A 13,065-nucleotide genomic window follows, 5' to 3' on the forward strand; every position below is an offset into this window, starting at 1 on the left:
GGACCCCCCCTCCCCAGTTTCTCCCACCTGCGCCTCCATCCCCAGATCCTCCCCCACCTGCGCCTCCCACACCCGCTCCACGCCGGCACCCAGCTCCTTCCCCACGTCTCCCCTCGCCTCCCTGCCGAGCACCGGGAAGCGAGGGCGGGACCCGGCGGGCTCCTCCGGCCCCCTCTGGCGGAGCCGCGCGGCCAGCCCGGCCTCGCTTCCCTGCTCCCGGCGCCTCCTAGCGGGGCTCCGCGGCAGCGCTGGGTGCCGGTGCCTTGCCCCAGGCACGTCCCCCCGCAGCCGCGCTCAGCCCGACTCCCAGCCCCGCTCGCGGCTGCCAGCGGGCGAGCCCACCCCCCGCGGCCAGCCAGGCAGCCCGCCCGGCGCTGCCGGAGCCAGTCGGCGCGGAGAGCCGCGGCGTGTGCGCGCGGGCCAGGGCGAGGGCCAGGGCACGGCAGCGCGAGGGAGCGCCCGGCGCCTTTCGGAGCGGCAGCGGCAGCGGCAGCGGCAGCATGGCCGGTCCGAGCGCCCTCTGCTCGGCGCTCGGGCTCTGCAGCATCCTGAGCCTCTGGGCTCCGCCGGCGCGGGCAGCGCAGCGGCAAGAGGACACTCTCTACATGTGGATTGAGGCTCATCAAGCCAGAGTCCTGATAGGTAAGTTGGGGCTCTACGCCCCTCGCATGAGCACCGGCTCTTTGCTCCAGTCAGTGGCTCCCTGGAGGTGCTTCAGCAACGTGTTTTCCAGCCCCGTGAAATCGCCCTGCTTAGAGGCTTCAGTGAGTGAGCCGTAGCTCAGGAAAGCTCATGCTCAAATAAATGGGTTAGTCTCTAAGGTGCCACAAGTCCTCCTTTTCTTTTTGCGGATACAGACTGACACGGCTGCTACTCTGAAACTTCTCCAAGCAGTTTGTTAACCTGTACTAGTGGGGCTCCTGCTGCAAGGCGTCGCCCTCCAGAAAGATGCACTTGAGCTCTGTGGTTTATCCGTGAACACCGAAGTGCCAGTGGAAACTTTAGGTGGTTCAAACAGTATTGAAAGGGAAAGTTTATCCCAGGATAAGGGAAAGTTTATCCCAGTGGTTAGTCTTCCCAAGAAGTAGGTGATAGCGAGAATAAACATTCTCTACAGTAAATGGTTTTCATCATACATGAGAATCCTGCTTCATTTCCCTCTTTTTCTAGTCTGTATATTTTTATTTTACAGGCTTTGAAGAGGATATTCTGATTGTTTCAGAGGGGAAAATGGCCCCATTCACTCATGATTTCAGAAAAGCCCAGCAGAGGATGCCAGCTATTCCAGTCAATATCCACTCTATGAATTTTACCTGGCAAGCAACAGGAAGGGTAGGTACAGACTGAGCTTGGAAGAAGAAAAAAAAACCCTCTTGAAATATGTTCAGCAGAGGCAAATATTTAGTTTTTAGAATATTTTAGCAAACTATTTCTGATATGTGCCAAAAAGACAGTAAAGAATGAACCCTTGATTTAGAATCACCTGTTATAGGAATTATTTATCTAGCATGGAAAATGTATCATGTTAAAAAAAAAAAAAGTCAGAATGAAACACTGTCCCTAACCCAAAGAGTTTATAATTTAATTCAGACAACATAAAACATGGGGTAACATGGAAGGGCTGTGGACACATTATTGATGTGGAAATTATCATAAGGAAAATTCTTGGAAGAAGTAAATTTTAAAATGGGATTTTAAGAAGGAGGGTATGCTTTCTTTGCTGATAAACTAAGGATAAAAGAACCAACAAGATGAGCATGGTTAGACAACACAAGCTCATGAGGAAGACATTAGCTAGCCTTAAATGAAATTTTACAGCCCAACAGTCCATAATGTGGATACAATTTTGTTATTTTATTTTTTTAAAAAGCATAAGGTTTTAGCATATGGAGCTCCACTATGACTCATTTATTAAACACACACACGCTGTTTCAATATGCATAGTTGTGTTAAAATGGGAGCTGTGTTGCCTAGATCTATTTCTACAAAGTATAATGGCAAAACTATGCAATGTTGCAATCTATTGAGCCCACAATTCTCTATCACATTTTTTTTACTGAAAAGATAAGAAGGTATGACATACTTTCATTCACAGTTTGAAAGACTGATAAATATGTAAAATTTGCATAACACTGCATCGTGTTGATCTAAGGTTATCATGGATACGGAAACATATTCAGCTTAACAGAAAAGAATTCTAAATAAAACAACTTTTTTTAAAAAAAAAAGCAGTCTATGCATTTTATACAAGAGAATACTCAGTAAAAAATCATGTACTTTTCAAAATATTCAGTGAATATTTTGGTTATAGTTTGGTCAACTTTATAACTATGCGAGTTTTCAATTGGTTAGAAACATTTTTTTGCAAAATGATCATTTATGATTCAGGAAATCTCTTACAGCAGCTGTCATACCCTTCTATCTATGTTAGGTACTTATATTGCCCCATTACCATAGTATCTGAATGCTTTGTGCTCTTTAATATATTCATCGTCACAACACTCCTGTGAGGTAGGGAAGTGCTTTCATCCCCATTTTACAGAGGAGGACTGAGGCACAGAGAAGCAAAGTCACTTGTATGGGGACTGAGGTCACAGGAGTTCTGTTTGTATCTATAGTTATATAGAAAACAAAAGTTATACCACAGAGTGCTATTTAAGTAACTAGCTGTAGTTAACATGTCCTAGGACACACAAGATTGTACTGATGTCCATGGGGGACAAATGTCTTACTGGGTAGTGGGACTGAAACATTAGAGAGAACCCAAGTCCTTTTCCCTCTCCTCTTTTTTCTTTTCTGCTCTAAGTCCCCTCTTCTGCAACCCAGTGACCAGTTTGTTGGAAGCTGTGATTGTAACATTTGAAATGCATGGCACTGCTCACGTGCTTAAAGTTAAGCATGTGTTTAACATCTCTACTGGATTGGGGTCAGAGTATTCACCACCTTGCAGGATCAAATCCCATTTGAACTGTGACAAAGCTGCTCAATAAATCATTCCTCTTCCTCTTTAATTTATTACTGAAATCATATTAGTTAAAACTGCTTTGACATGCTTAAATATTTTAAAATTAAAAAAATAATTAATCTACACTTTCAATGGCTGTACATCTACACAGAAATGCTATTTGAATATCTCCCATGTCAAAATCAGATCAGAACTATAGAAGGAGTTTAATTTCTACAGAAACCGATTGGCATAGTTGATTATTACATACTTCAGGTAAAAAAATTAAGATGAATGGAAGGATTTAGTTAAGCATAAGACATAGCAATTATTTAAGGAGAAAAATGTTGATGTTTTAAAAACACAAACCTTAATTCTGGAATTTTTAAGGTAAGGTAAAACAAAAATGATTGGAAAAAATAATATATGGAGCTAAAGTACTATAAAAAACCTTAACTCTGCCTCACTCCTGTTTCTAAAGAAGTGTTAGCTTTCAGTCATGAGTCAAATAAATGCTAAAAATAACATAGGCTATTCATTTGGTGGAAAACATATAATCCTGTTTAGTAACCACTTACAACTAACTGCCCCTATCCACCTCCATCCTGTGCATACAGAGTATGTATATCTGAGCTGTTTGTTTCAAGTGCTGTGGATATTTAAACATGATGTATCAGTGCAGATTAGGTGAGGAGTTCTAACTCATAGGCCAGACAGAAGTGACTATGATGACTTTAAGCCAGCTTCATGTCTTCCCAATCCTGGGCTGTTCCAGGGGCTGGCGAGGCCCCTGGTATAACTGCCTGGGGAGCGTGTCTAAGTTCTGGCAGCCTCTCTGGATTGCCCTCTGGTTCTGCAGTGCTCCCTGGAATCTCCACAGTAGTGTGTGTTGTGGCCCATCCCCAACATGCCCTTCCTGTACCAGTAGGTTCTTGGAGGCCAGCCTTACGTCTGTCTTCCACAGTTTCTGTGCTAAGGATATCTTCCCCTGGTGGGAACCAGGGCTTTTTGACAATCTCTATATACTGTTTTTACCTGGTGTAAAGGGGTTGGAGCCAGAATAAGATTGCCCTAGATCTTGACGGTCCATAATCAAAGCACCGATATTAATTAGCACTGTATTGCGTCTAGCACACTGGGGTCCTGGTCCATGACTAGGGTTCTTAGGCGCTATGGTAAAACAAATAAATAAGAATAATAATTTTGAAATAACATGTACATGCACCTAATTTAACTTAATGGCAATGCTAAAAGGACAAAATTAAAGTTGTTTGTGGTAACAGAACTCCATTTTTCCAACATTTGAAAAAAGTTGTTACTTTAAATTCACATTTTCAAATGTTTTCTTTTTATTTTAAATGTAAGTGCTTTTACAAATGTCCCTTGCACACTCCACGTAAGTACTTTGTGTTTGAAACCTTTACTCAGCCTTAGTTTTTGTCTGAGAATTTCCTTAGCTTTTTGATAACACTGACAAGAAAAAAATACCAGTACTCTTGCTATTCAGAAAAATATATTAACCATAAATAGTAGACTGCCTCTTATCTAATAGCTGTTCATTAGCACATCATGGTCCTCTACTTGCCAGAACTGCAGCTACATGTATTCCATGATGTGTCTTTGGACTTCTCGTGGTCCTTATACCCAGATGGTTTTGCCTCAGAGCTATGCAGGAGGTCTTGGGGAGTTCCAGAGTTCCTGGGACATATGAACTACACAGTACCATATGCATGGTTTCTAATATGTGCTAGTCCCCCTGCAGATCTAGCAGATCTTAGAAACCATACATACACTATTGTGCAGCTCCTATGTCCCAGGAGCGTCAACTGTTTGAGCCAATTCTCTGCTACCATGCAGCTTGCATTCCAATTTACACCTATGCAATGTGGGTGTAAAACACTAACACATTAGAATGGAAGTGTTTTATGTCTACTTTGCACAGCTGTAATGATGACACAAGGTGCAGGGCAGTGGAGAATCTGCCCTGGAGTCTGGAAACCCCTCATAGTCCTGCATGGCTGGGTAGGTCAGCTTCCCGTCAGACCTTAATTACTTATTGAAATGAACAATAAATTGGTTATTGGTTTACACAATAAATTGTGTAAATTGGTTTAGAAGTGATGAACAAAGATACTAAATGTAAATGCCCTAGTTATAATATTGTGATCTTTGCAGTTGGACATTTCTGTTATTTCTATATGGGAAAAAAAATCTCTTTTATGTAGGAACTGTTAAAGTTATTTTCATTAATAAATGAAAAATGTTTGTTTCTTTTAATTCTTGAGCAACTCATTGGAAATAAGGGACTTCAAAAATTATGGCAAATTTTGTGGGAGGGAGAACTAAATTAAGAGTCTGATACTTGAAGGTTGTGAGTACCCTCAATACCCAGTGAGGTCAAGAGGAGCCACAGGTACTAAGCTGCTCAGTCCATCGAAGGATAGGGACCTTATTTATTAAAATTCCACCCAGTATTACCTATGCTGTGTAAACTTCATAACAGCTGTAGTTTTATGTGCAGAAAAATTGTACTTCAGAATGTTGTACAGATGTTCTGTGTTTAAAAAAAAAAAAGTTCCCACTGGATAATATTATACATTGCATACATCTGTGTAACCACTAGAAGTCACTGGTGTTGCTTCATTTTTATGTCCCGCAGATTTTTGCAAAACAAGGTATAAGTGACTTGTGGGTCTATTCTCTTCTCGATGTTGGGGGATGTGTGTGCAGAGCCTTCCTAATTTGGAGAAAAATAGTCCCGAGTGTGCTAATTTATGCTGCAACATGTTTTAGTTTGCCCACTTGAGGAAAGTCCTAGAGCATGCAGTTGGTAATAGCACTTCAGCAGTATTTAGCAATATATGAGGGGGATATAGGCTCCAAACCTTCAAACACGTATGCATATGCTTAACTCTACTAATGGGTGTAGTCCCCCTGATTTCAGCGGGACTGCTTTGGTAGTAAAATTAAGCATAGATGTGAGTGTTTGCAGGATCAGAATCAACATAAAGCAAAGGCTTTGTCAGTGAATGGGCGGTAAGTAGTGGATCATAAAAACAAAATAAGTGTCTGATTAATTCAGTGGGCAGAAGAAGAGTCAAGATCAAAAACAAGTTGGGTTTTTTTGCTCCAACAGTTACCAGTAACTGTGAATGTTGCAGCAGCAGTGTCCAGTCTGTATGGCGAGTTGGGGAGCATGTCACTCTATGATGTTTTTCAACATACCTTCTGTTTTGCAAAAGGAGGGTTAGGAAAGGAGATAAAATTACAACTCAGAGAGGCTGATTCTGATCTCATCGACATGGGGGTAAATCCAAAAATAACTGAACCCACTTCATTGGAATTACTTTATATTTATACTTGTGTGACTGAGATCAGAATCTGGCTCAGAATGAAGGAATAAGAAAACATGTGACTATGTTAAAAGATTTAGGTGCTTCCTCCCTCCCTCAGGAAGGTGAATAGACTCCTTTTTATATACTATTATTGGCATAATGGGAGAAACACATTTAAATATTACAAAACCACTGATAAAATAAAGGAAAAACAAAAGATGGTGGATTTCAGTTCAAATAGTATTTCAGAGGAATCTCTGAACATACATAGACACCTCATTTGTACATAGCAATTACAGCAGCAATTTTTATTATTTCTAAAATGACCTAAGGTGTACAGGTCACATTTTTTTCTAATGCAATTATGACTGTTTTGGAAGTTATGATAAATGTGGTTGCAAAACTTTGGACTCTTGGGATTTACAGTAGTACCTTCACTGTGGTTTCATGTCAGCAAACAGAGGAAATACCTTGTTTTCTGACCTCTGTACCACAATTTCAATGTGAAATGTGAATATGTTTACATACTGTGGGCATGATTTTTAAAAAGAGGGGTTTTGTATCAAAAGCACAGCTCCAAACCTTTAATATTTAGATTCTATTCTGCTGTGGTATTTTGCATCTTGGTGTTGTAGACATGCCACCAGGGATCAAAGAGTAATACTATAGAGATCCCACTTCATTTAGTAAAGCATGCATGTGCCAGCCATCTGTTCTATCTGCTGATAGAAAACAGCAGTAAGTCTCTCAAAGTTTAGCTAAAAAAAAAAAAAAGGCTTTATTGCTCAGTAGAAATGACTTACAAGGCACCTTATAAGCTACATCTGGTTTCCATAGTAATTTACATGGCATGTATGTAAACTACACAATTACACTTTTTACACAGCAGTGTAAAGTTGTGGAAAATAAACCCTTCACTGGAATTTTCAGTGCTTATTCTTTTCTTTACAAATATTTCTAAAAGCAAAACAGAGATGTGCTTTGAATAAAAAAGCGGAAGTAATAAAACTTTCAATGTTTTTACAGAACTAGCTGTTGACAAACACTGGAATTAAAGGGACACCAAACTTTAAAATGATATACTGGAAAAAAAACAGATCTCTCCTTAGGTTACTAACTACACCTTTGAATTTTAGACCCCAATTTACTTTTCACTACTTATTGTGTTTATTTATTTTTACAGTGCTCTCAACTTGGAAAATGAATTATATCAATTTCACATTGGTTTATAATCAGTTTCCCTTTTAGGTTCTGAATGCTGTAAAGTTAGGGTTGCAAACAGTGCAATGGAATGATTTGTATAATAAGAATTGTTTCCAGTAAAAACAATCAATGCATTAAAACATTTGTTTTGGCCCTAGGCATTGCGCAAATTTTATTTTTGTAATATTTAAATTTCAGATCAAATTTGTGTTGACAGTATTCCTATCAAAGCATCTTATGTACATTTAAAACACATACCTGGGGCCCCATTCTCACATAGGCTATGCATAGATCTGTTATTTGACCTACATTTTTTGAAATGATAAAATATTAGGTCATATTAACAATGTTTACATTACATTCGGTCAGTTTTATTTCTAATGTTGTGCCTACCTTAGTTAGGAGTAATGAGTTTTCAAAGCCACCTGAGTTTTCTTTTTACAGTAGTTTGAAAAATGTTTTCACCATTCTACGCAACTGTTATCTACCACTTCCATGCTTTAAGTGGATTTGAAAGATCACATAAAGTCTGTTACGTTTCCTGCCTATTATACAAATCAGGGTGAGGATACAAATTTCATGTAGACATTCTTTTTTGGAGGTAGAAAATCCCATTGGGTTAGTGAAGGACGCCTTATTTTATTTCTGTAGTTAGTCTGAGGAAGATCTACTGATGTTAATTTTTGGGGTGATGCTTTTATAGGGCCCAATTCTGCAATGTGCAGAGTGTCTCCTACGAAATGCTGAATTGTCTCCTCCCCCACAGAATGTACACTGCTGGCATCAATGGGAGTTAAGGGCACCCAGCTCCTTATAGGATCAAACTCGTATTTCCTGATTCTCTTCAGGGAAACCATAACCATACTGATGTTCTTTTTTTTAAGTTTATCCTTTTAGATTGACAGCCTGGAGCACTAATCTTGTGTTTAGCCACATAATAGTACAGTACAGTGTACACAATATAATAATGTGAACTTCCTCACTTTCCCCTGCTGACCTGGTTCAGCTGTGTTCTAGAGGGAGCACCTCTTGCAATTCATTCTTTATGCCCCTTCAATCCTTGGTTTTGTTTCTAAGACTACCAACAAGGTATGGGGGTGGGGGAATCAATGCCAGTACAGTGGTGGGTTTTGTGATGTGCATATGCTATAGCTGGTCCGTAAACCACTGGGATATTCTGGAGATGACCTCAGGAGTTGCTGGGTACTCCCTGCAGAGCATTCCTGTATAGCTAGACTTTGAGGAGTGGAAGTTCTGGAATGGGTAGTTGGCTGAAGACAGGAAAAATGGTTTGTGGGGCAACTGGAAATGGATCTGAGGCAAAGGAAGTTGGGTTTCAGTTCCAGCTCAGAGGGTGAGCCAAGCTTGAAAGAAGGGCCATACCGAAGTGGGGCCTAACTTTTGTGGGGCCCTACACTGAAGTGAAAAAAGCTGGAAGATGACCTGGGGCCTGATTCTGATCTTGCCTATGTAACCTGCACACCTCCTGGGTGTGGTGTTCTGTCCCATCTAGTGGCACTGATAAAATGAGAGAGATAAAATGAGTTTGCTCTACAGCCTTAACTAACAGCCGGTTGGCTTTAGCTCATGCAGTAGAGGCTCATGCACTAAGCTCCAGAGGCCCCAGGTTCAATCCCACCCGCTGATGACTGGGGTCTGTCGGTGTTACACCTACACTTGTGACAATCAGGAATAACTCTATGGAAAGAAATGCAGTTATACTGATGTAAAAACAGTGAGGGTGAGAGGAGAATCAAGCCCATGGTTTGAAGATCATCTGCTTCTGGAAAGTCTAAGTTACTGAAGACACCAACATCGGGGGCCTGATTCTCCGTTGCGTTATACCACCTTAACAGCAGTGTAACTCCCTGGTTTCAAAACACGTATGCCCTCTAACACAATTTGAGTAGATTCTTTGGTACACCAAGAATGCAGCACAAAATGAACTTAAACCTGGGGAGGAGAGGACACGTTGGGTATGGAGTTGGGGCGTAGTGGAGCCAAGCTCCTCTATGCCTGATCCTCTGCTGGTGTAAGGGTTGCTAGTCACAGAAATCACTGTAGGGCCCTTGCTGCACTAGCTTCTGCTGATAGTGGCTCACCAAGGTCCAGGGAACCACAAATGGCTTGCTGCAGCAACCACTCACCGTTACATCTGAGTACAGCCCGGACATAGTAGAGAATTAAAACCCTTAAATTCAACCATACTATCGCCAACAATGCACTCCAAGTACTGAAAAATCACATTGCATTGCCCAAACTTACCTCAGACCTCTAAATGTGTTTTGTTGTATGACATTATAAATAGACATCTGAAACAATGTGTATGTGTACATTTCACCAGTATTAGGGGATGGTTTGGCTTGGTGCTGCATATTACACAGTTGATCGGACTTTTTCAAAAGTCATAGGGTAAATAGAAGTTGATTATGTTTTTGATAAGTTACTCTGCGTATGTGATCGGCAGCTTTGTATTTTTTCTCCATTTGGTTTGTGCAGATGCCAAGTTTGTCATTCTCAGATAATAATTTGTCCTGGGAACTGGCATGGTGATTACATTACTTAATGAGGTAGTACTAGAAAGTGGTGCATTACCGTGTGGGTTAAGTTCAGTTCCTTGATGTGTGCACCATAGTACTGTTGTACAGAAAGTGAGTATGTTATAGTGGGTATTACTTGGTTTTATTGCTGGGTACCAGCACCATCATGATAGTGATGGGCTAATAACTGAAGACTGGTTTCAGTAGTGAATGCAGTTGTTACCTTAACTTACAACTTCCTTCCTTTTAGTGTTTGTGTTTTTGTGGGAAATTGCACTTGAGACAACTGAGCTAACGGTTTTGTGTGTCTGAATTTCCTTTTTGTAATTTAGTGTACATAAATATGAGGGCTGAGGACCCACGGCTGGTGACTGGATGGGAGTGCTGGAGAGAGGGACTGGCATGGTGAGCCGGGTTCAGCTAGTTTCATAAAGCAGTAGAAGTCTGACTCTATAAATCCCTGTGGTTTGAGATCCTTCTCTCTTCATGCAGTACCTTGCTAGCTGAGGTGCTTGAACTGACAGTCCCCTGGTTTAAAGAGGAAGATGCTACTGGCAGGATGTTCTCTCTGAAGGGCCTCTGACACTCAAACTGTGTCTTGCAATTGATCAGACAGAGCCTGAATCTGTTAGTCTTCAGAGCACATAGCAAAATCAAGTCGGGTCTCCTGCAATAGATCTTCCCACAGTGTTCCACTACTGAGGCTTCTCTACCTCTGAGTCCTACCACTGTTCAAGGAACCCCTCACTAGGACTAACCCCTTGTTATGGGCCTCCTCCTCTCAGGTCTTCACCCCACGTCTCCCTGCGGTGTTCCACTCCAAAGACCACCCCACAATCGGGGTCCCAGCTTTGGTCAGTTCTCACCAGCAGTTCTGTTCCAGCTCTCCTCAGGACTCAGCTCTTTCTGCTAGGTCTCCTGTAGCTCTCTCCCAAGCCACTCTTGCCAGCTCTCACCTGCTGCTTCCTGTCTCTGGCTCCTCTCAGTCTCCTGGTCTCTCTTCTCCCAGTCTCATTCCTCTAGGACCCAGATGCCCTCTCATAAATCTAATTGGGGTCAGCTTCTGAAAGGGCTAGTATCACCTTGTGACAAGAACATAATTTATATTTCATTTTGTAAAGTGCTTTTAGATCCTTCAAAATGGAAGTCACACTATTATATATAGATATATAGACAGTGAAAGGAATAGGAAAAGAATATAAAAAGAGGAACTGGTAAGGAAGTGGGCTGAAGTGATAAGGAAGTGTTGGGTCTGAGACAGAGAGGACCAGAGGTGTGGACTGAACAACACTGAAGTAGGCCCCTGCAAGCAGCGAAGCCTGAAGAGAAGACTTGGAATGGACTTTTGTTATCTTACAGTTTAGTTTGTTAACGAGTCATACTCCAAGGAAAAAGAGGCATGTGGACCGTGTCTTAAAGCAGGCAGGAAATTTACCTGCCAACCAGTCTGTACATTGAACTGTGATCATAGATGGTCGCCCCCAGTCTTCTCTTCTCCAGACTAAACAAACTCAATTTTTTCAATCTTTCCTCATAGGTCATGTTTTCTAGACCTTTAATCATTTTTGTTGCTCTCCTCTGGATTTTCTCCAATTTGTCCAGATCTTTCTGGTGCCCAGAACTCGACACAGTACTCCAGTTGAGGCCTCATCAGTGCTGAGAGGAGTGGAAGAGTTACTTCCCATATTTTGCTACAACATTCCTGCTAGTACATTCCAGAATGATGTTTGCTTTTTGTTGTTGTTGTTGCAACAGTATTACATTGTTGACTCATATTGAGTTTGTGATCCACTATAACCCCCAGATCCTTTTTCTACAGTGCTCCTTTCTAGGCAGTCATTTCCCATTTTGTATTTATGCAATTGAGTAGTCCTTCCTAAGTGTAGTACTTTGCATTTGTCCTTATTGAATTTGATCCTGTTTAATTCAGACCATTTCTCCAGATTGTCAGGATCGTTTTGAATTCTAATCCTGTCCCTCAAAGTGCTTGCAACTTCCAGGTTGGTATCATCTACAAACTTTACAAGTGTATTCTCAAGGCCATTATCCAAATCATTGATGAAGATATTGAATAGAACCACTCGATATGCCCTTCCAGTTAGATTGTGAACTGTTGATAACTGCTCTCTGAGTATGGTTTTCAAGCCAGGTTTGCACCCACATTATATCAGTGAAAAACATAAGGATTCAAGTTATCGGTAGTATGAATATGGAAATGCCTCATTCATTTGCAGCAAAGAAGCTAATCGAAGGGTGCATCTGAAGGAGTATCATAAACAAAACAAGCAAAGTTATGCCATTGTATAATTCCATGGTGAGGGGGTCCCACTAACCTTACAATTAGGAGGTTTTTCCTAATATCTAACCTAAATCTCCCTTGCGGCAATTTAAGCCTAAGACTGCTGCACCCAATTTTGGGTAAATATTTAATTCCATAATATATACTTTGTGGAGATGTTTCAGAGAAGAGCTACTAAGCTCATCAAAAGATCGTTGTGGGAGTTAAATTTCCACAGTCTATTTAGCTTGGAGAAGAGGCTGTTGTAGTGAATCTTATTGAAGTGTTTAAACACGAAAAATGGAATCACAAAGACTTGGGTAAAGACCTGTTTCAACTAAGCAACAAGAAAACATGTGGACGCTTCTGATCTCTCCCCTCACCCCATCCCAAGTATAGGTTAAATGTGAAAGTTTACTTTGTTTTGTTTGGTCGTTTTTAAACCCATATGATACTCGCCATTTGGACTTTTGTCTCTGGAGGTACTGGTAGAATCCAACTTACTAGGATATGTGGGGGAGAGGGGGAAACGGACAATTATTTATTGATTTCTCTAGCACTTACTGCCATAGCTGCTGAGCGCTCTAATTAGAAAAAACATATTAAAAAGATAAAATGTATATATGCTACCCATAATAAATTATAACATTAAAACTAAAAATACCACTTTCTTGACTGTTTCTAGCAAACATTCACAGAATAACCATTCGCTGAGATAAACAACTAACTCTAAAGTTTAAAAAAAAAAACAACCAAATGCTAAAG

At 41.0% G+C, this 13,065-nt stretch overlaps 1 protein-coding gene across 2 annotated transcripts in view; it reads left to right on the plus strand.

Moving 5' to 3' along the window:
• Positions 1-399: 399 nt before the first annotated feature.
• WIF1 (Wnt inhibitory factor 1) overlaps positions 400-13,065 on the plus strand; it is a 54,940-nt gene continuing 42,274 nt past the window's right edge. Inside the window, exons 1-2 of one of the 2 annotated variants that reach the window (XM_073331494.2) lie at positions 400-642; positions 1,193-1,332. In XM_073331494.2, the coding sequence (XP_073187595.1) occupies positions 501-642; positions 1,193-1,332 (282 nt within the window). In that variant the 5' untranslated portion in view covers positions 400-500. The remainder of the gene's footprint in view (positions 643-1,192; positions 1,333-13,065) is intronic. The other variant, XM_073331486.1, reaches the window with a different exon arrangement.

Source organism: Lepidochelys kempii, chromosome 1 (genome assembly GCF_965140285.1).
Source record: "Lepidochelys kempii isolate rLepKem1 chromosome 1, rLepKem1.hap1, whole genome shotgun sequence".
In the NCBI taxonomy this organism is placed as follows: Eukaryota; Metazoa; Chordata; order Testudines; family Cheloniidae; genus Lepidochelys; species Lepidochelys kempii.